This window comes from Pinus tabuliformis, chromosome 1_2 (genome assembly GCF_031772625.1).
Source record: "Pinus tabuliformis cultivar Carrire ecotype Pingquan chromosome 1_2, CPIR1, whole genome shotgun sequence".
In the NCBI taxonomy this organism is placed as follows: domain Eukaryota; kingdom Viridiplantae; phylum Streptophyta; class Pinopsida; order Pinales; family Pinaceae; genus Pinus; species Pinus tabuliformis.
The window spans coordinates 832,334,071-832,356,852 of record NC_142298.1 but is presented as its reverse complement, the minus strand read 5'-3'; the positions used below and the strand labels follow the sequence as shown (position 1 = coordinate 832,356,852).

Here is a 22,782-nt window from a genome sequence, read left to right as displayed (position 1 = left end):
GGCAACGACGCGACTGGTGTTAGATCAATGGAGTGCTTTACCTAACAATTCATAGGTACCCTTGTGGGTGAGGCAAAAATATCCTTGTACTCCGCCATGACCTTGTCCATCTGTTGTTGTTGTTCATGGCCACAACCTTCTTCTTGACCTATGGGTGAACCATAAGGAAAACAAATTTCCTGGTCTGGGAAATGATCTTACTGCATTTATTTACAACGATCAAAGAGATGGCAATAGGCGGGGCTATCTCCAGTATCTTGTACAACTTATTAGCGAAAGTAATAATCACAAAGCGAGGTCTAGACTCATATACAACATGTCGCTTCCACAAAATAATGGTTGTCCTAAAAATACATCACAAACTTCAAGAGGAGAAACGTCACATAGTACCTCATCTGTGAAGGGCTTCATGCTATAGGGAAGGTGACACTACTGGCTGATGTGGAGATCTCATCCTTGGTGAAGCCACCTGATGGTGTACAGCTATGGATGTGTTGTAGTCTTTACGCCCAATCGCTTCACGACCTCTGTTGAAATGAGGTTCTTTTGGCTCCCGCTGTCGAAAATGAACTATAGCGGAGAACCCTTCACCCACATCTATGAGCGGAAGAGGCGTTCCTCCTCCTCTGGATCTTTAGGCTCAATAGTTTGGATCTTGGTGTTGACCACGTTGGCACTGGGCTCCACATCAATGATTTGTTTACCTTTGTCAGTTCCCTTATCAAGTTCTGATTCTGAGTCGGAACCTGCGTCTGATTCGGAAGCCTTCAGCTCGGCCACCAATAACTGCTTGGTCTGACACTCACTTGTATTGTGAGTGGAGCTCTTATGGAACTCACACCATTCTCCTGTCTCCTTCTTCGTCTTCATGGTGGTGTTCTTTTCTTGCGGCTTCAGCAGACTGTCCTAGCTAGCCCTGCCTTGGCTTGGTCCTTTGTTTTGTGGTTTGGGGGAGCCTTTTCCTTGCTTTGGATTTGCAGATCCAAAGTCCCGCTTCTTCTGTTTAAACTTCTACTCAATCTTAACAGCATACCGATACGCTGTTGGGGCCTTCGTTTAAATTTTGAAAAGGTTTTGACCAATTTTGGTTGACCAAGGGATGATAAGGAAACGGGTGGCAAAAACGGTTGGGTGGCGGAACAAGCAGTTGCGCAAGAGTGCGGCAAAGTGGCAGCGGAAGGCAAAGATAGCCAAGGGGGCGGGAAGGTGCAGAAGCAGCCGAGGGGAAGAACAGCCGAGCAAGAACTGGCAGTCCAGGTAACAGAGAAGGATATAAAAGGAGAAGACCAGGAAAGGAGCGGGGTTAGATTTAGCGAGGTGAGGAGAGGAGTGAGAGGAGGTGAAAGGATCCCCAGTTGCAGCAGATAGAGGGAAGGTTGCAGACGCCGGGAAGACATGGTCTGTGAAGCTGAATCGAACCCGTGGAACTGAGCCAGGTATTTCATGTAGTTGGTTGCGGCAAAAGCCGAGTTATATTGTAATGTTTGATTGTTAAGATTAATAGACCTGCTAAGATCGGTTGTGGCTTGTGATGTATCTGGGCCCTGTGTATGATGAATCTTTAAAATTTTGAATGTCTTATTAATTGCATGTAATCATTAGTCCTTATGTTATCACGAGTATTGTTATAGCACCATTTACCACCCTTGGTATTTGTGATGTTTGGTTTATGGCCTAGGGCAACCCCTCCTTCCAGACTTGGTCCAAATATATTAACAACATTGTTTTATTCCCTGTACGCTACTTTGCCCTAAGATCAAAGCATGTGCACGCGGGTCAGTCAATACCCAACCCGCGTATATGTGTTAAAACACATAAAAATTAAATTTCCTTAATTATGGGCAGCGTTCACGGGTTTTACCTGTTAATTACCTCCTATCGCCCGTGGCCCAACTGTTTCCCAACTAAAAAACTAATTGGGAGAAGTATAAATAGACTTCTATGAGAAGGCCTAAAGGAAGAGAAGAGATAGAGTTATTATACTGAGATTATCCTTGACTGAGTCTGATGAATCCCTGTGCCTCATGCACTTCCCCAAGCTTCAGGAAGCCCTTGTTTCCTTGATTATAGATATTCACCCTCTTGCTTGAGATATCATGGTGTTGGTTATGGAAGAAGATTGTTGAAGGCTGGAATAGGACAAATCCGGAGGACAGTTTCGCTTAGAGCCGAAAGAAGAAGACTCAGGTGAATTCTCTCCATGTTATTTATAGCTTATTGCAATAAAAGAAATGTTGTCTTGTTTCCGAAATTAACTTTGTCTATGCATCAAATTATGTTGTAATTCATATATGAATGTTGTTTTGATGTATGATCAATCATTTGTTTATATAATATAAAGTCAAAATTCGTGAATATGCTTTACTTCTATACTGCTATGTATGTTCGAATTGAATGATTTTCAGGTCTGAAGAACATGGGGAGTTGCAGAGGGTCTGAACCCTGCGGGACCTACTCAAGCGAAGGAAATCCAGGTACGGTTGCTCTTATGTAGTTTGATTATATAAACGTTTTGCTTGAGTTGTATGAGTGTTTCTTGTTGTAGTTTGCTTTTGCTCTGTTGGGGTTCTAACCCAAAGCCCTAGGGTACTTATTCCCGAAACAAGTATGTTGTTATCTCTGTGTTATATATAATGTGTCCATATATGTGATCGAATGCAACCTGGTTAAGACTTTCCCGACTCCATGCTGAACCCTTTTCCCTTTTGGTCGCAGCCCACCCTGGGTGAGACTCCTTGCCCTTTGGAGTAAGGTGAAAATGTCGGTGTTGTCCTAGACTACAGCGGACTATTGTTGGCCTCCAATGCTCGAACCCAGGGTCTTCACCCCGGTGACTCTTCCAAGCCAACAAATGGTTTTGTTGCCGAGACTTGAAGGTATGAGAATTGGTTTAGACTATGGTGTCAAGGATATTTAAGAGGGAGATCAGGGATTGGTGGAACCATAGAGTAGATCAGTTTGTAGCGAAACAGGCTACCCATAGAAGTCAACCAATTAGCAAGTTAAGGGAGGAAATTTTATATGCTGACGGCACTAATGATCAATATGAAATTTTCTGGTGTAAGTTCCAGAGGACCTGTACAATTGGTTAAGAACGCTGAAGGGACAGACTCAGCTAGGTGGATCGGCAACAACTCGTCGAACTTGGACTCCGTCAGGTGTCGCCTTGCTGCAACAATTGGATAATGATCTGAATATAGTAGTCGACTTTTGGGTAAGGACTAGGATGGAAGGATACAAAGTTGAGTTTGTCGTGGAGAGTTATCAGTCTTTCTCAAAGGAAAAAGTTGTGTTCAGCTCGGGATTGAGAGGTGAGTTGATGAGGGAAGTACTGACGTGAATTAAGATGTTTATGGTGGAAGAAGGATAGTTGCCTTCGCTCGCTGCGGGGATGGCAGCGTAAATCCCCAATACCAAGGGAAGACGTAGAGGGGGGAATGTTGTTGGTTGAGGGATAGAGATGTTGCTAAAGGGATGGATGTCAAAGAACTGAAGAAAGAAAGAGATGTTAGGGCGCAAAGAAGGGCAATGCTAGCAGATAAGTGGCAGGGAAGAGTGTTTCAGACTCTGGGGAAGAAAAGGATGGGCCCCCCCAAAGTAGGAGCGGTGAAGGGAAAAACTCGAGTCAAAGAGGAAGGAGAAGAAGGTGCTAGGCAAAGTAAGAGCAGTGAAGGAAGATGGAGGAGCCGGGGAAATGAGGATGGACCTTCCCTGCAGGTTGCGGAAGACGGATCGCAAGTACATGTTGCGATAGGGGAATTGCAAGAGAAGAGGCCGCATGGGCATGAAGAAGGAAGCAAAGAGGATATGGGCGACGTGATGAGGAGATTATTCAATGAAGGACAAGCATCCGCTAAGAGTCAACAGCAATTCCCCCGAGGCATAGGTAGTGTTTCCCCTGATATTCCCCTGGTACTTTATGATCCGAATTGGATCCTAGAACACTCTCTAAGTTTTTCATGAACTCTTTTAAAAATCATGCCAAGTCTTATACAGATCAAGCTTATCGGAGATATCCTCATAACAGTTGCAATTTGTGATCAGCGCGGAGCAACGAGGACCCTCGGTCAAGCGCACAGACCGTCGGCCCATGGTAATGCGCGCTCCCACAAATTAGCAAAACCAGAGATCAATTCAAGAAACGGGGGTGGTTTCTGATATGCGATTAGGCAAACCCCTCAAAGAAGGAAAAGCCCCGAGCGCTCGGACCCGAAAAATCATAAAATGCAACGAATATCGCGTTGATTCTGTCAGAAGTGGGGTCCCATAGAAACGACAAAATATTGGAAGGGCTTCGAGCGGTAAGCAGTTTCAACCGAGTCCCGCCCGATGCCACACAATGGGTGCCACGCGTCTGGTGGAAGAGAGAGAAAACCGCTCACATCGGACAGGTAAACATCATGTTACTTACCTGCCTAATATGAACGATGACCATTGGATTTGGAGGCTCCAGATCGACGACAGAGACGCAATCCGACGGATGACCGGATTTGATGGGGTCAACAGACAGAGTGTAAAGGATTTGAAGTCCGATATGGAAGATGTGTTGGCAGCGATTCGTGTTTCGCGAGCATTCTTGGAGTTAACAGATTAAATGGTCATTTTGAAAACGTCCAAGAGAATTGACACTCAGTTCGTTATGAAATAGGTGGCCACCTCCCTAAGAGGCATTATACAGTGATGATTACGTAGAACAAAGGGAATCAGACAGACAGATGCAGGGGAACCAGAAAGCCGAGAAGCGAAAACAAATAGTTAGAAAGCAGATTGGCTTTAAAGCCATGAACTGATAGAGAGAGAAAAGGTAGCAAGTGAAGCAAAAAAGAAAAAAGAAAGCAAGTTAGAAAACTAAGAGCAGAGAGAATTAGTCCAGCTGACCTGCAGAGCAAAGGCAGCATCGAACCAACCAGAGCCAGAGAGAGTCAGAGAGTGTGTATTCTAGAGAAGTCTTAGAGGTTCAAGCGAACTCCTCTGTATATATGCCTGTCATGTATGAGTCTCAGATTGGGCTCATACTACTGTGACCAATAGAGGTCGAGTTTCAGTAAGGAGAGTCTGTGTACTCTAGAGACTTGCGAGATCCAAGTATAGTCCTGTTGATTTTTATCTGCTATGTGAGACTCAAATTGAGCTCACTGTTGTAAAAACTTTGCTTAGAGAACATAATAGAGAGGCCACAACTGAAGGCTAGATCGGGAGACGTAGCCCAGGATTATTGGGTGAACTCCTTATTAAACTTGTGTTTATATGTTTGCCTGTTATGTTTTCTTTAACTGCTTCATTGCCTGTGTACTTCACAATCTTATCGATCCGTTGCACAAAGTAACATAGGCACATCCATGCACATGAGTCTGTAATACTTTAATTGTTTGTCTTAGATTAATTCAGATCAAGTGGTATCAGAGCTCTAGGTTGCTAAGGTTAGACAAGCTTGTGCTGGATTTTGTTGTTGAATGCTAACTAGGACAAAACTCAAATTAGGAGAAGGAGAATTGGTTGAAGCCAACCCAGAAATTGGAAGAGTCTATCCTAAGAGGAAAATGGTAGAAGAAAGTCCCTTGGAATCAGACACCCAATTCATGGATAGTTTCATGACCATGAGAGCCATGGTAGAAGAAATGTATAGAGAATTTAAGAAGGGTAGAGATGAAGATTCATCAAACTCCAAACAAGAAAAGGAGTAGAAGAATCTCTCCTCCATGATCATTCTAAAGGCAAAGGGAAAGAAGAAAAACTTCCCACATCTCCTAATAGCCCTGCAAATAAAAAGAAAATATCTTTGATTAAATTAGATGCTAAATTTGATTTGTCGATATATGATGGAGAGTTGAATGCAGAGAAGCTGGATAATTGGATTAGACAGATTGATGTGTATTGCAAGGTGCAAAGCATCAATTCAGACAAAAGTAAGATTCAGCTGGCCAGCCTACACCTTGGAGGCACTGCCTTGGTATGGTGGGAAGGCAGGACACAAGCTGACATGAAGAAGCATGGTAAAATCCTTTCTGTCTGGAGTGAATTTGTTTTTGCAATTAAAAAGCAATTCTATCCACTAGCCTATATGCAACAAGCCATGACGAGTTGGCAAAGTCTTCGACAATTAAAAGGGAAAAGTGTACAAGGCTACACCCAAGAATTTAAAAAAAGAGCTTTAATTTTAGGAATTTCTTTAGACTCACCTAAAACTCTGCTGAAGTATATATGTGGTCTACACAACTATTTAAAGCATACCATTCTCATGTTTAATCCCACTAGCATAAATGAGGTATCTGTTCAGGCTACACGTCTAGAGGCTAGAGGTAAGAATGTGAACCCAAAAGTTGGGGGATCATTAAAACCCACTGCAAGCAAAAGCAAGGAAAAGAGAAACCAGAAGTGGAAAGAGAGGAAGACAAATATTGTACAAAAGACCAAATCTTCATGCACTCACTGCAAGAAGGATGGGCATGATGATGAACACTGTTGGATTCTGCATCTGGAGCTGAGGCCCAAGAGGTATGATGGCAAGAAGAAGAAGACTGTTCAAAAAGATTTGGGGTTAGACTCAGGGGATGAAACAACAATCACAGCCACAAGTATAAAAGGTTGTCCACTTTAGAGAATGCAAAAATCAAGTAGCAGGTAGAGGAGCTGCTCGAGAAAGGGTTCATAAGACCTAGCACATCACCATGTGGGTCTCCAATTGTCTTGGTGAGAAAGAAAGATGGGTCATGGAGAATGTGCATTGATTACAGAGCACTGAATAAGATAACGATCAAAAATCGTTATCCCCTTCCTCGCATAGATGATCTATTAGATCAGTTGAAAGAAGTTGTTTAATTTTCCAAATTGGACTTGCATAGTGGCTATCATCACAACAGAGTTGCAGAGCAAGATGCATGGAAGACTACTTTAAAAACAAAACAAGGATTGTATGAGTGGTTAGTTATGCTTTTTGGCTTGACTAATTCCCCTGCTACTTTCATGAGAGTAATAAATAATGTACTCAGGCCTTTTATTGATGATTTTGTCATTGTATATTTAGATGACATTCTTATATTTAGTAAAACATGGGAAGAACATTTGAAGCATGTAAAGCAGATTCTAGATGTTTTGAAAAGAGAAAATCTTTATGTTAAGCTCTCAAGATGTGAATTTGGCAAAACATCTTTGAATTATTTGGGTCATATTGTAGGGGGTGGTGAATTGAAGATAGATCCCTCTAAGGATGCAGTCATTGTAAACTGGTCTAAACCCAAATCTGCTATAGAAGTCAGAAGCTTCCTAGGGGCAGCACAGTATTGGAGAAAGTTTATTTCTGACTTTTCCTTACTTGCAGCTCCCTTACATGCTTTAACAGGATTGAACAAGGTGTTTCAGTGGGGAGGCAAACAGCAGAAAGCCTTCGACACCTTGAAAGAAAATATTAGTACAGCACCAGTACTAGCACTGCTCGATCTTCAAAAACCATTTGAGATTGAAATGGATGCCAGTGACTATGCCATGGGAGCAGTGTTAATGCAGCACGGTAAACCCATATGTTATCATTCTGAGACATTTAATTCTGCAATAGTTAATTATCCCACATATGATAAATAATTGTATGCATTAGTACAGAGTGTGAAAAAGTGGAAACATTACCTAATGGGCAAAGAGATAGTTATACATACTGATCATCAACCACTTCAATATTTACACTCACAAAATAAGTTGTAGAAATCAAGACACTATAGGTGGATGGGTTTTCCACAACAGTTTCATCTTGTCATCAGATATAAAAAGGGCATACACAATAAAGTCACAGAAATGTTGTCCAAACCAGTCATCAATGCATCTCCTATACTTAAGCATAATTCAATATTGCATGAAAGCTACATTGAACAGTATGCTCAAGATATAGATTTAAAAGATGTATATGCAACTTTAAGTCATGAAAAACAAGTAGAAGAATTGGATTATCATATTAAGGACCAACTCTTATATCATTTTGGAAAGTTATGCATTCCACAAACTGAAAGAGTAAAGATAATTCGAGAAGCACACACTTCTCTAATTTCAGGTCACTTTGGTGTAAGTAAAACAGTTGCACAGCTGCAAAGATTTTGTTATTGGCCAAAAATGAATGAGATAGTTTCTAGATATGTAAGAGGGTGTACCATGTGTGCTAAAAGCAAACCCAACAATAGAAAACTAGGCTTGTACACTCCACTACCAGTTCCTTCTCATCCTTGGGAAATTGTTTCCATGGAATTTGTTGGGGGACTGCCCAGATCTAGGAAAGGTCATGACTATTTATATGTTATTGTGGATAGGTTCAACAAAATGTGTATTTTAATACCTTGTAACAAACAGATTACAGCTGAACAAATAGCGAAGTTGTTCTTTCAGCATGTATGGGTTCATTTTGGATTACCCACTTCTATTGTATCTTATCGAGATTCCCGGCTTGTTGGGAAATTTTGGTCGAGTCTGTGGGGATTGATGGACACCATGCTGAAAAAGATCACAACTTTTCATCCGCAAACAGATGGCCAAACAGAAGTGGTCAATAGGACAGTGATCCAGATGCTCAGAGGCTATTGCAGCAAGCATCCCAAACTTTGGGATGAACATTTGTGTTATGTGCAGCATGCTTACAACCGAGCTAAACATTCTTCTACACAGAGATCTCTTTTTGAGACCTTTTTTGGCTTCACACCAAGGTCTCCCTTGGATTTTGTCTTTGAGAAAGACATAGCGGTTGATGGACACAGCGATGTGGACAAGGCAACCAAGTTCATTGAACAAATCCAAGAAATTCACCAGGCAGTACAGGAACAGCTGGTAAAGAGCCAAGCCAAGTACAAGGCAAGGCATGATAAGCATCAGCTTGAGTATAGTTTCCAAGTTGGTGATCAAGTCTGGTTGTATATCAGCAAAGACAGAATGCTAGGTGAAGGTAAGAAGTTGAAGCCAATAAGGTATGGACCTTTCAAAATACTTGAGAAAATTGGTGAAAATGCTTTTCACCTTGATTTACCAGCTTACATGCATATGTACTCAGTTGTTAATGCAGAAAGCTTGAGACTGTTTGAACCTTCATTAATTGAAGATCCTGAAGAGTGGAGTCAATTGCCTTCTATTGATGATATGTTGCCTGAACATCTCAATGAATTGCAGGAAGATACAGTTCTGGACAGGAAGGTGAGGACTACAAAGAGGGGATGTTGAGTACCTCAGGATTGGACTCAAAGGTTCAAAATGAAGCAGTGCAAAATGGATAGAGATTGGGCAAGTGGGGAATCTATACCCTCACTTGATTGATGCTTAAAAACCAACTTTTGGTGGTCCAAAAGCTTTTTCAGTGGGAAAGCCGTGATTCGAATTGGGTCCTAGAACACTCTCTAAGTTTTTCATGAACTCTTTTAAAAATCATGCCAAGGTTACAAGTCTTATACAGATCAAGCTTATTGGAGATATCCTCGTAATAGTTGCAATTTGTGATTAGCGCGGAGCAATGAGGACCCTCGGTCAAGTGCGCAGACTCTCGGCCCGTGGTAACGCGCGATTCCACAAATTACCAAAACCAGAGGTCAATTCAAGAAACAGGGGTGGTTTCTGATATGCGATTAGCGATAAGAAAACCCCTCAAAGAAGGAAAAGCCCCGAGTGCCCAGACCCGAAAAATCATAAAATGTAATGGATATCACGCCGATCTCGTTAGAAGCGGGGTCCCACAGAAACCAGCAGAATATCGGAAGGGCTTCGAGCGGTAAGCAGTTTCAACTAAGTCCCGCCCGATGCCACACAATGGGTGCCACGCATTCGACGAAAGAGAGAGAAAACCGCTCACATCGGACAGGTAAACATCATGTTACTTACCCGCCCGATATGAACAATGACCATTGGATTTGGAGGCTCCAAATCGACAACAGAGAAGAAATCCGATGAATGACTGGATTTGATGGGGTCAACAGACAAAGTGTAAAGGATTTGAAGTCCGATATGGACGATGTGTTGGCAGCAATTCGTGTTTCGCGGGCATTCTTGGAGTTAACAGATTAAACGGTCGTTTTGAAAACGTCCAAGAGAACTGACACTCAGTTCGTTATGAAATAGGTGGCCACCTCCCTGAGAGGCGTTATACAGTGATGATTACGTAGAACAGAGGGAATTAGATAGACAGAGGCAGGGGAACCGGAAAGCCGGGAAGCGGAAACGAACAGTCAGAAAGCAAATTGGCTTTAAATCCACGAACTGACAGAGAGAGAAAAGGCAGCAAGTGAAGCAAAAAAGCAGAAAGAAAGCAAGTTAGAAAACTAAGAGTAGAGAGAATAAGCTAAGCTGACCTGCAAAGAAAAGGCAGCATCAAGCCAGACAGAGCCAGAGAGAGTCAGAGAGTCTGTGTACTCGAGAGAAGGCTTGAGAGGTTCAAGAAAACTCCTCTGTATATGCCTATCATGTATGAGTCTCAAATTGGGCTCATAATATTGTGACCAATAGAGGTCGAGTTTCAGTAAGGAGAGTCTGTGTATGCCTATCATGTATGAGTCTCAAATTGGGCTCATAATATTGTGACCAATAGAGGTCGAGTTTCAGTAAGGAGAGTCTGTGTACTCCAGAGACTTGGGAGATCCAAGTACAATCCTACTGATTTTTAACTGTTGTGTGAGACTCAAATTGAGGTCACTGTTGTAAAAACTTTGCTTAGAGAACATAATAGAGAGGCCACCACTGGGGGCTGGACTGAGAGACGTAGCCCAAGAGTATTGGGTGAACTCCTTATTAAACTTGTTGTGTTTATATTTTTACCTGTTATGTTTTCTTTAACTACTTCATTTCCTGTGTACTTCGCAATCTTATCGATCCGTTGCACAAAGTAACATAGGCACATCCATGCACATGAGTCTGTAATACCTTAATTGTTTGTCTTAGATCAATTCAAATCAAGTGGTATCAAAGCTCTAGGTTGCTCAGGTTAGACAAGCTTGTGCTGGATTTTGTTGTTGAATGCTAACTAGGACAAAGCTCAAATTAGGAGAAGGAGAATTGGTTGAAGCTAACTCAGAAATTGGAAGAGTCTATCCTAAGAGGAAAATGGCAGAAAAAAGTCCCTTGGAATTAGACTCCCAGTTCATGGATAGTTTCATGACCATGAGAGCCATGGTAGAAGAAATGTATAGAGAATTTAAGAAGGGTAGAGATGAAGATTCATCAAACTCCAAACAAGAAATAGGAGTAGAAGAATCTCTCCTCCATGACCATTCTAAAGGCAAAGGGAAAGAAGAGAAACTTTTCACAAATCCTAATAGCCCTAAAAATAAAAAGAAAACATCTTTGATTAGATTAGATGTTAAATTTGATTTGCCGATATATGATGGAGAGTTGAATGCAGAGAAGTTGGATAATTGGATTAGACAAATTGATGTGTATTGCAAGGTGCAAAGCATCGATTCAAACAAAAGCAAGATTCCGCTGGCCAGCCTACGACTTGGAGGCACTGCCTTGGTATGGTGGGAAGGTAGGACACAAGCTGACATGAAGAAGCATGGTAAAATCCTTTCTGTCTGGAGTGAATTTGTTTCTGCATTTAAAAAGCAATTCTATCCACTAGCTTATATGCAACAAGCCATGATGAGTTGGCAAACTCTTCGACAATTAAAAGGGCAAAGTGTACGAGGTTACACCCAAGAATTTAGAAAAAGAGCTTTGATTTTAGGAATTTCTTTAGACTCACCTAAAACTCTGCTGAAGTATATACGTGGTCTACACAACTATTTAAAGAACACCATTCTCATGTTTAATCCCACTAGCATAGATGAGGTATTTGTTCAAGCTACACATCTAGAGGCTAGAGGTAAGAATGTGAACCCAAAAGTTGGGGGATCATCAAAACCCACTGCAAGAAAAAGCAAGAAAAGGAGAAAACAGAAGTGGAAAGAGAGGAAGACAAATACTGTACAAAAGACCAAATCTTCATACACTCACTGCAAGAAGGATGGGCATGATGATGAACACTGTTGGATTCTGCATCTGGAGCTGAGGCCCAAGAAGTATGATGGCAAGAAGAAGAAGACTGCTGCAGCTATTCAAAAGGATTGGGATCAGACTCAACGGATGAAACAACAATCACAGCCACAAGTATAAAAGGTTGTCTGCTTTAGAGAATGAAGAAATCAAGAAGCAGGTACAAGAGCTGCTCGAGCAAGGGTTCATAAGACCTAGCACATCACCATGTGGGTCTCCAATTGTCTTGGTGAGAAAGAAAGATGGCTCATGGAGAATATGCATTGATTACCGAGCAATGAATAATATAACGATAAAAAATCTTTATCCCTTCTTCGCATAAATGATCTATTAGATCAGTTGAAAGAAGTTGTTTACTTTTCCAAGTTGGAATTGCATAGTGGCTATCATCAGGTCAGAGTTGCAGAGCAAGATGCATGGAAGATTGTTTTCAAAACAAAGCAGGGATTGTATGAGTGGTTAGTTATGCCTTTTGGCTTGACTAATGCACCTGCTACTTTCATGAGAGTAATGAATGATGTACTCAGGCTTTTTATTGATGATTTTGTCATTGTATATTTAGATGACATTCTTATATTTAGTAAAACATGGGAAGAACATTTGAAGCATGTAAAGTAGATTCTAGATGTTTTGAAAAGAGAAAATCTTTATGTTAAGCTCTCAAAATGTGAATTTGGCAAAACATCTTTGAATTATTTGGGTCATATTGTAGGGGGTGGTGAATTGAAGATAGATCCCTCTAAGGTTGCAGTCATTGTAAACTGGCCTAAACCCAAATCTGCTACAGAAGTCAGAAGCTTCCTAGGGGCAACACAGTATTGGAGAAATTTTATTTCTAACTTTTTTTTTTAATGCAGCTCCCTTACATGCTTTAACATGATTGAACAAGGTGTTTCAGTGGGGAGGAAAACAGCAGAAAGCCTTCGACACCTTGAAAGAAAATATTAGTACAGCACCAGTACTAGCACTGCCCGATCTTCAAAGACCATTTGAGATTGAAATGGATACCAGTGACTATGCCATGGGAGCAGTGTTGATGCAACATGGTAAACCCATATGTTATCATTCTGAGACATTTAATTCTGTAGTAGTTAATTATCTCACATATGATAAAGAATTGTATGCATTAGTACAGAGTGTGAAAAAGTGAAAACATTACCCAATGGGCAAAGAGATAGTTATACATACTGATCATCAACCACTTCAATATTTACACTCACAAAATAAGTTGTAGCAATCAAGACACTATAGGTGGATGGGTTTTCTACAACAGTTTCATCTTGTCATCAGATATAAAAAAGGCATACACAATAAAGTCGCAGATATGTTGTCCAAACCAATCATCAATGCATCTACTATACTTGAGCATAATTCAGTATTGCATGAAAGCTACATTGAACAATATGCTCAAAATATAGATTTCAAAGATGTATATGCAACTTTAAGTCATGGAAAACAAGTAGAAGAATTGGATTATCATATTAAGGACCAACTCTTATATCATTTTGGAAAGTTATGCATTCCACAAACTGAAAGAGTAAAGATAATTCGAGAAGCACACACTTCTCTAATTTCAGGTCACTTTGGTGTAAGTAAAACAGTTACACAGCTGCAAAGATTTTGTTATTGGCCAAAAATGAATGAAACAGTTTCTAGATATGTAAGAGGGTCTACTATGTGTGCTGAAAGCAAGCCCAACAATAGAAAACTAGACTTGTACACTCCACTACTAGTTCCTTCTCATCCTTGGGAGAGTGTTTCCATGGAATTTGTTGGGGGGCTACCCAAATCTAGGAAAGGTCATGACTATTTATATGTTATTGTGGATAGGTTCAACAAAATGTGTATTTTAATACCTTGTAACAAATAGATTACAGTTGAAAAAAGAGCAAAGTTGTTCTTTCAGCATGTATGGGTTCATTTTGGATTACCCACTTCCACTGAATCTGATCGAGATTCTCAACTTGTTGGGAAATTTTGGTCGAGTCTGTGGGGATTGATGGACACCAGGTTGAAAAAGAGCACAACTTTTTATCTACAAACAGATGGCCAAACAGAAGTGGTCAACAGGACAGTGATCCAGTTTCTCAGAAGCTATTGCAGCAAGCATCCCAAACTTTAGGATGAACATTTGTGTTATATGTAGCATGCTTACAACCGAGCTAAACATTCTTCTATACAGAGATCTCCTTTCGAGACCTGTTTTGGTTTCACACCAAGGTCTCTCTTGGATTTTGTCTTTGAGAAAAACATAGCGGTTGATGGACACAACGATGTGAACAAGCCAACCAAGTTCATTGAACAAATCCAAGAAATTCACCAGGCAGTACAGGAACAGCTGGAAAAGAGCCAAGCCAAGTACAAGGCAAGGCATGATAAGCATCGGATTGAGCATAGTTTCCAAGTTGGTGATCAAGTCTGGTTGTATATCAGCAGAGACAGAATGCAAGGTGAAGGTAAGAGGCTGAAGCCAAAAAGGTATGGACCTTTCAAAATACTTGAGAAAATTGGTGAAAATGATTTTCGCCTTGATTTACCACCTTACATGCATACCTACTCAGTTGTTATTGCAAAAAGCTTGAGACTATTTGAACCTTCATTAATTGAAGATCCTGAAGAGCAGAGTCAATTGCCTTCTATTGATGATATGTTGCTTCAATACAAGGTTGCACGAAACGAGGAAACGGGTACGAGTTTCCGAAACGGGAAGCGATACGAAACGCGACCTCCCCAAATTTTGGAAACGGGGAAACGCGAATATATATATATATATATATATATATATATATATTAGGAATTTAAGAAATATGTGCAATCATAAAGCATATATGATACATTCTAATTTATTACATTATGATAAAATTGTCAATTGTCAATGCATAGACTATAAGTATCTAAATTTACATCACATTTACTCATGAATAATCACATAATGAAAATAGAAATATCCAAAATCAGCCACGAGAAATTTCTAATTTTTTGTCTCGTGGTTGATTGGGAGTCTCCTCCTACATAGTCGAATGACCTTAGTGCTCTTGATTAAATACAAGTTTCATACCCTAGTACCCTACATTCTCTTGATTATTGGGAGTCTCCCCTGCATAGAGGGCTTTGTTCTCTCGATTAAATACAAGTTCCATACCCTAGTACATGATAAAATCCAATGGAAACATTGAAATCCCCCCAATCCTGAAATCCTGAAAAACAGATAAGTCTGTTGGATTTTGAGTAAGATCTAAAATTCTACTTTCTCCATATGAAATCCAATGACGGCGAAACCACTCTCAAACATCCTGAGTCATTTCATGGTAATGTTAAAAATTTATGTAAAAGGATGAAAATGAAAAATAAAGGAGAATATCACTTTTACTTTAAGAATTTAACATTACCATGAACTGCATATCAACACTAGGGCAAACAAATGTAAGAGATCTACATTAGAAAAAAAAATATTAAAAAACAAATGTTTTTTTGGGGGAAACGTGGCCCGTACGGCCTGGAAACGCGTTTCCGGCCGTACGGCCACGTTTCCGTTTCGGGAAACATGGCCTTACGGCCAGAAACGCGTTTCCAGGCCGTACGGTACGAGGAAACGCGTTTCGTTTCGTTTCCCCTGGCGAAACGCCCCCTAGGGCCACGTTTCCTGCAACTTAGCTTCAATATCTCAATGAATTGCAGGAAGATATAGTTCTAGACAGGAAGGTGAGGACTACGCGCAGAGGGGATGTTGAGTACCTCAAGATTAGACTCAAAGGTTCAAAACTAAGCAGTGCAAAATGGATAGAAATTGGGCAAGTGGGGAATCTATACCCTCACTTGATTGATGCTTAAAAACCAACTTTTGGTGGTCCAAAAGCTTTTTAAGTGGGAAGGCCGTGATCCGAATTGGATCCTAGAACACTCTCTAAGTTTTTCATGAACTCTTTTAAAAATCATGCCAAGGTTACAAGTCTTATACAGATCAAGCTTATCGAAGATATCCTCGTAATAGTTGAAATTTGTGATCAGCGCGGAGCAATGAGGACCCTCATTCAAGCGTGCAGATCGTCGGCCCATGGTAACGCGCGCTGCCACAAATTAGCAAAACTAGAGGTCAATTCAAGAAATGGGGGTGGTTTCTGATATGCGATTAGCGACAAGAAAACCCCTCAAAGAAGGAAAAGCCCCGAGCACCCGCACCCGAAAAATCATAAAATGCAACAGATATCACGCCGATTCCATCAGAAGCAGGGTCCCATAGAAACCGGCAAAATATCAGAAGGGCTTCAAGCGGTAAGCAGTTTCAACCGAGTCCCACCTGATGCCACACAATGGGTGCCACGCGTCTGGTGAAAGAGAGAGAAAATCACTCACATCGGATGGGTAAACATCATGTTTCTTACTCGCCCGATATGAATGATGACCGTTGGATTTGGAGGCTCCAGATCGACGGCGGAGACGCAATCCGATGGATGACCGGATTTGATAGGGTCAACAGGTAGAGTATAAAGGATTTGAAGTCTGATATGGACGATGTGTTGGCAGCGATTTGTGTTTCGCAAGCATTCTTGGAGTTAATGGATTAAACGGTCATTTCGAAAACGTCCAAGAGAATTGACACTCAGTTCATTATGAAATAGGTGGCCACCTCCCTGAGAGGCATTATACAGTGATGATTACGCAGAACAGAGCGAATCAGACAAATAGAGGCAAGGGAGCCGGGAAGCGAAAAATGAATAGTCAGAAAGCAGATTGGCTTTAAAGCCATGAACTGGCAGAGAGAGAAAATGCAGCAAGTGAAGCGGAAAAGCAGAAAGAAAGCAAGTTAGAAAACTAATAGTGGAGAGAATAAGCCGAGCTGACCTGCAAAGCAAAGGCAACATCGAGCCAGACAGAGCCAGAGAGAGTCAGAGAGTCTGTGTACTTGAGAGAAGGCTTGAGAGGTTCAAGCAAAATCCTCTGTATATGCCTGTCATGTATGAGTCTGAGATTGGGCTCATACTACTGTGACCAACAAAGGTTGAGTTTCAATAAGGAGAGTCTGTGTACTCTAGAGACTTGGGGGATCCAAGTACAGTCCTGCTGATTTTTATTTGCTGTGTGAGACTCAAATTGAGCTCATTGTTGTAAAAACTTTGCTTAGAGAACATAATAGAGAGGCCACCACTGAAGGCTAGACAGGGAGACGTAGCCCAGGAGTATTGGGTGAACTCCTTATTAAACTTGTTGTGTTTGTATGTTTGCCTGCTATGTTTTCTTTAACTGCTTCATTGCCTGTGTACTTCGCAATCTTATTGATCCATTGCACAAAGTAACATAGGCACATCCATGCACATGAGTTTGTAATACCTTAATTGTTTGTCTTAGATCAATTCAGATCACTTTATCACAATCGAAGGAAATTATTATTGGCTTAGCTAAGGGAGCATGGGTATATAGTGCGCGGGAGAAATACCGAATCAATTTCAACATCTGGAGCAACACAGGAACTAGTAGTATTAGTAATTTAGGATTATAGGGATTCCAGTAGCTGGGAAGCAAAGGGTTCGTGCTGATAGCTCCTAGCCAGATCAGTATGGCGAGATCTTTTACCAGATATCTCAAATTTGCAAGGAGAGGAAACGAGGATGTAGAGCAGCACTGGTATCTCTGGGAAGCTATTTGGAGGGCCTATCAAACTCCGGATAATGTAAGGGTAGTAGAATTCCAAACCAAGTTGAGGGAAAGGGCTCTGCGCTGGTTTATAAAGTGGGCAGAGCAGAATTAGAAAGTAGATGATATTAAGAGAGGATTTGTGTAGGAATTCAAGGTAACACAGAGGGATCAACAAGGGCTATCGGAACTATGGGAAACTAAGAAGAGGGAAGGGGAGATGGCTTGGGAGCTCATGCAAACGTTTAAGGATGCCATTGCCAAGCTGAGTTACACTCTGGACCCAAACCAACAGCGGGACTGGTTCATTAAGGCACTCTTTCCTCTGACCAGAATGCGACTAACACAACAAAAGATAGGAACCCTCCAGGATGCATTGGAACAAGCGTCACACATAGAAGCTATGGTGGGATACCCGCATGAGTACAAGGGAGGCGCAAGCCTGCAAGATTCGTCGATTTTAGGCCTACAAAACTAGATCGTGACCTTGACAGAGAAATTGAAAGATCCTCAGCCAGTGCGTCCAACCACACCCAACGTTTGGTGCACCCACTGCATGGTAGAGGGGCACGTTACGACGAAATGCCCGAGGTTGCGAGGGATTAATCATCAAAGTGGGGTTGCAGGGTCGTTAGGAGCCCCACCAATCGTAGGAGTTGAGGTGGTAGGAGCGCAAGGGGCCTTCCCAAGGAGGGATAATCAAGACTTTTGTGAGGTCTGTAGGGTATATGGACACCTGCCACGGATGTGCCCCATTTTTCAAAAGTACTCTAACGTCCCCAATAACAACTACTGTAAGTTTTTCGCATCAGCGACGCATCACATCAATCAGTGCCGAGTGATGGATGCTCTAGCAAAAAGGCTGGACAGATCCACGTTCAGAATCAATGAGTCGAACCGGGGGGGGGAGGAAATGGGCGAGGAGGAAGATCGGGAGGGAGAGGGCCTGTGAGGTGTTACAACTGTGACCAGGAAGGGCATGTTGACAGAGAATGTCCACTGCGGAGGAGACCCTGGTGTTCACAATGTAGAATTAATACCCACGCAACGGAGGACTGTCCAGAACTCATTACAAAGTTGGGAAGAAAGGACCAGACAAAGGGGCCAACTTGGTGAATGTGGAATGATGAACCGATGACGGCCTCCCCGCAACCAATATTAATATAGTCACCAGGGGAGGGAAGAAGACAAGGAAGGACCACTACACAGAAGACCCCCCCTTAATCCTTAAAGTGACGTCTCCACGAAAGGGGTATTAGCCTGAACGCCAAAAGAAGTACTATCAGGAAGCAGCTAAGTTGTTCGAAAGGATGACTGCAGAGAAAGATAATAAAAGACCGCAAGATCACATGCCTAATCACACCCAACAGATTGGGGAATGGTTTAAACTGTTCTTGAAAATTGTTGAGGATGAAGGCACGCTGAAGGAGTTGAGAAAAGGTCTAAAGGTTGCGGTATCCATGGAAGAAGAGGAATTGGAACGTGTTGGCTTGTGGGGACTTGACCTAGGTTCAGAGTTATTTAGCCAAACAAATCCCTACACTACTGGCCCTTTCAACATCAGCCCGCGGAGCACAGACTGAAGTCTCACCCAAAGCAGTATGGGGGGATAATGGAACCAAGTTTCCGCACCCTTGAGATGTTTGTGATGTCAGTTTAGTCCAACTATGCCTGACTTTGCACAGGTCACTTCGCACACTGTTCCAACCCTCAGTACCTTCGCGATCTATTACAATTGTCTTTTGCGCAGCCCTAACCAAGCGTTGAGATGCTTTTGGCTGCTATGGCAGCGGACTACACTATTTCCCCATACTACATCGCGTATCTTGCTTATCTTCTTAACAGATCTTAGTTAACTTCGCGTAAACAGATATTCTATCTTGCATTCACTTAATCAATACAATTATACAAATTCGCGCACCAAATAAGTATTAGAAGTGAATTTCATACCCAAGATAACAGATGCATAAAACAATAAATAAATACACAGAATTGATAGGAAACTTCTCTTTATTAATACTTCCAACTGTACAGACTCGACTCGCTCTGTGCACTCAACTACAGACGTCCGCGCACTCAGCTGCGAACTACTAGGCTTCTGTGCACTCAGCTGCGAACTACTAGGCTTTTGTGCACTCAGCTGCAGAGCCTTCTCCTACTCTACGACCCAAAACTAGACTTTACACTTCAGATCTATCTCGCGCACATCATATGTTCTTCCTTATCATTATCCTCTCAAACTACTTAGAGCCTCGCTCTATTTATACAATCCCATGGTTCGCGGACCATGGGTAGATCTCTACAGTCGACATTACAATAACAAAATTAAGGGCGAACAACCTATGACTCTTTAACAAACTACGCGCTCTGCACCCACAAAATGCGGAGTATTTACATTAGAATTACAATTTTGGACCAAAATCTGGGCTCTAAGCCCCAAAACTTCCCTTGGGGAACCCTGCACCCAATAGGCCCCCAACACAAACATCGTGATTCACCCTCAAGTCACTCTATCGATGCGGATATCTTTGCGCGAAGACCTCCTAACTCTAACTAGAACACTGCAAGTTAGGCAGCGCACTGAGTGGTTGCCTACTGTACTTACTCTACGCGCTATTCAGTGACCGATGTGGCTAAACTGTTGCCCTGAATCCTCTCTTGTGTTGCTTGCAGTTGCGTGAGATTTGTTTCAAAGGAGGCTGAAATGGTATAAGCCTCATCGATCCATAGTTGTAGGCGCACCTTCAAAATTGCTTCCTTATCTCGAGCAGCATCCACCTGCTCCTTGAGCGCTTTAGCCTGATACATCCTCGTGAACCTCTGTGTAAGGGCAATCATCTGCATGGTCCCCTTTACTTCGTCGTATCTCTGCTGCAGCTCGCGCACCTTTGTCTCCATGCACTCTATGTTTGGGTCCTCCTGCAGGGTGGTGAGGACCTCGAATGACTGCTCGAACAACTTTGTGCACTCTGCCACTACACTGTTAACCGCCGCCATTGTTGTTGTGATCACGGTGGCGCGTTGTCCCTTAACCTCCAGCGGGGTTGAAGGCTGCATCTTCAACTGTAGTTCTGCTATCTGAAGGTTCAGCTCTGTAATACTCATAAACTTGAAAACAGGAAGCATAAAAATTTGATTTGTACTTACCTGAACTGCTAGCTGATCCCGTGAAGTTGACGATACTGTTGTTGTTTTCTCCAATTACCCAGGGAGACCAATTCCACCCAACCTGATTGAGCAGAGGCTGGCTGCTCAATCCAGCAAGCTTCTCACAGAAGCCCACTGTCCCCCGTGCCCAGAACCTCAGTCGGATTAAAGCTCTTCCAATGTCAGACCTCTCTCCCTGCTGAATTCCTTCTCTGGCTTCACTGCTGAACTCCTCCTCTGGCTTCTCCTCCGTTTCTCCCCCCCGTACTCGGTTCACAATTCCGGTTTTATCCACGGGCTTGGCGGTGGCCGCCCTCCCGCATGCAACCACCGCCTCCCTCCCTGTTGCCACGCTCTCAGACCGTATGCTTATCCCGTTCCTTATCATTTAGCTACGGTTTGCCCTTTTGTCCTATTAATGTGTTTTATTTTAGTATTAAGTTTCTAACTTATTGAATTTGAACTTTACATTTAATATGATTATCATATATCTTTTTATTAATATTATTTAAAATATAAGGTTTATAACTTTATATTAATTAATTATTATATATATATATATATATATATATATCATTTCTTAACTTTTCTTAACCTTTATAAATGGGTCGTTACATACACTCCCCCTTCAGAAAACTTCGTCCCGAAGTTAGAGTTTCATCTTATCTGATTACTTATGATGGTAATTAGTACCCCTTTCTTAGCTTTAAAATTTTATTTTAATATCAAGAGACTAAAACAAAATTAGAATTTTAGGTTTACGATTTAATGGACATATCGTGCTCCATCCAGGTTCCCAAGCTATTCTAAAATCAACCTATCCTTCCTAATCTCTTCCGCTCCCATCCTATCCGTCCTCTACTGGAGTATGCCATGGCGTCAGTTTTACTGACTCGGCCATTCATAAACTCTAAGGTGACAGCGTCGGTTATACCAACCTGATTCCCAGTAGGCATCTGGCAGTCATCATCACACGTCTAGGGGAGCGTGGTTCACACAGTCCTCCCATGACTCCAGGGTTCGGAGGATAAACGATGGGCAACACCTCCACCCCTCCCAATAGAACTTAGGGCTAACACCCTATCATAGAATCACTTGGAGCTTTAATTGTTCTGAGGTTCTGTCATCACGTGGTCATCCCGGTAACTGTCTATTACCTGCAATCATATACTTATCCATGCATCCGTAAAATGTGCACAAGCATATTCAAAATAACTCACATATTATTCCCTTATTAATTCATTTATGATACTACAGTACAACATATTTTTCCATATTCCATGCATGTCTTTTGACTTTCATCTAGAATGTATTCACTTCCTGATTTCTATCCCATTGATCATATTGACATGTATAAAGAAATCAGATCTATAATATCTTAATTTCTATCAGAAGTAAAATCACTCAACTGTATTAACTTTACTTTGACAACTATAATTTAGTAAAATGAACCATATATATTGTTTTTGTATCCATGTACCAGCAGGAATTAAACATGTATTATGCCACAAAATTTCACGTTTATCCATAATCATTCAAAAAAAATTCTGAGTCTCTGATTGTAGTGAAGTAAATATATACTAAACATAGTTTAAAGTTCTTCAAAATTGACATAGATTAGGGTAACTTTGACATATGTCCTCTGTATTTTCCCAAGTTGCTGATCCAGGACTATACTTGTCCCAATGGACCCTAACTTGGTCCACCAAGCGGTTCCTCAACTATCGAACCCTACGTCCCAGTATACGTAATGGTTCGACCGTTACGATTCCCTTGTTCCATACCTGAAGATCCTGCTATAGTGGGTTGATGCGCTGCTTGGTCGTTGCTGGTTACTGCATGAATTCTATGATTATCTTGATTGTTTGATATTGGTCCCTCTCCAATCCTATGCGACATATTCAACGAAGCTTCAGGGCAATCCCATTGAAAATGCGGTCCCCCACATCCCCAACAATTTAGCGGCATTGATCCTCTTGACTCAGGACGTGAATTTCTAGAGAACGAGCTTCGTCCTCT

The 22,782-nt window shown here is 41.7% G+C and overlaps 1 protein-coding gene across 1 annotated transcript in view; it reads right to left on the bottom strand.

Moving 5' to 3' along the window:
• Positions 1 to 21,151, bottom strand: part of LOC149208501 (uncharacterized) — a 28,191-nt gene extending 7,040 nt beyond the window's left edge. Inside the window, exon 1 of the mRNA XM_089396093.1 lies at positions 20,764 to 21,151. Within this exon, the coding sequence (XP_089252219.1) occupies positions 20,764 to 21,151 (388 nt within the window). The remainder of the gene's footprint in view (positions 1 to 20,763) is intronic.
• Positions 21,152 to 22,782: the final 1,631 nt, after the last annotated feature.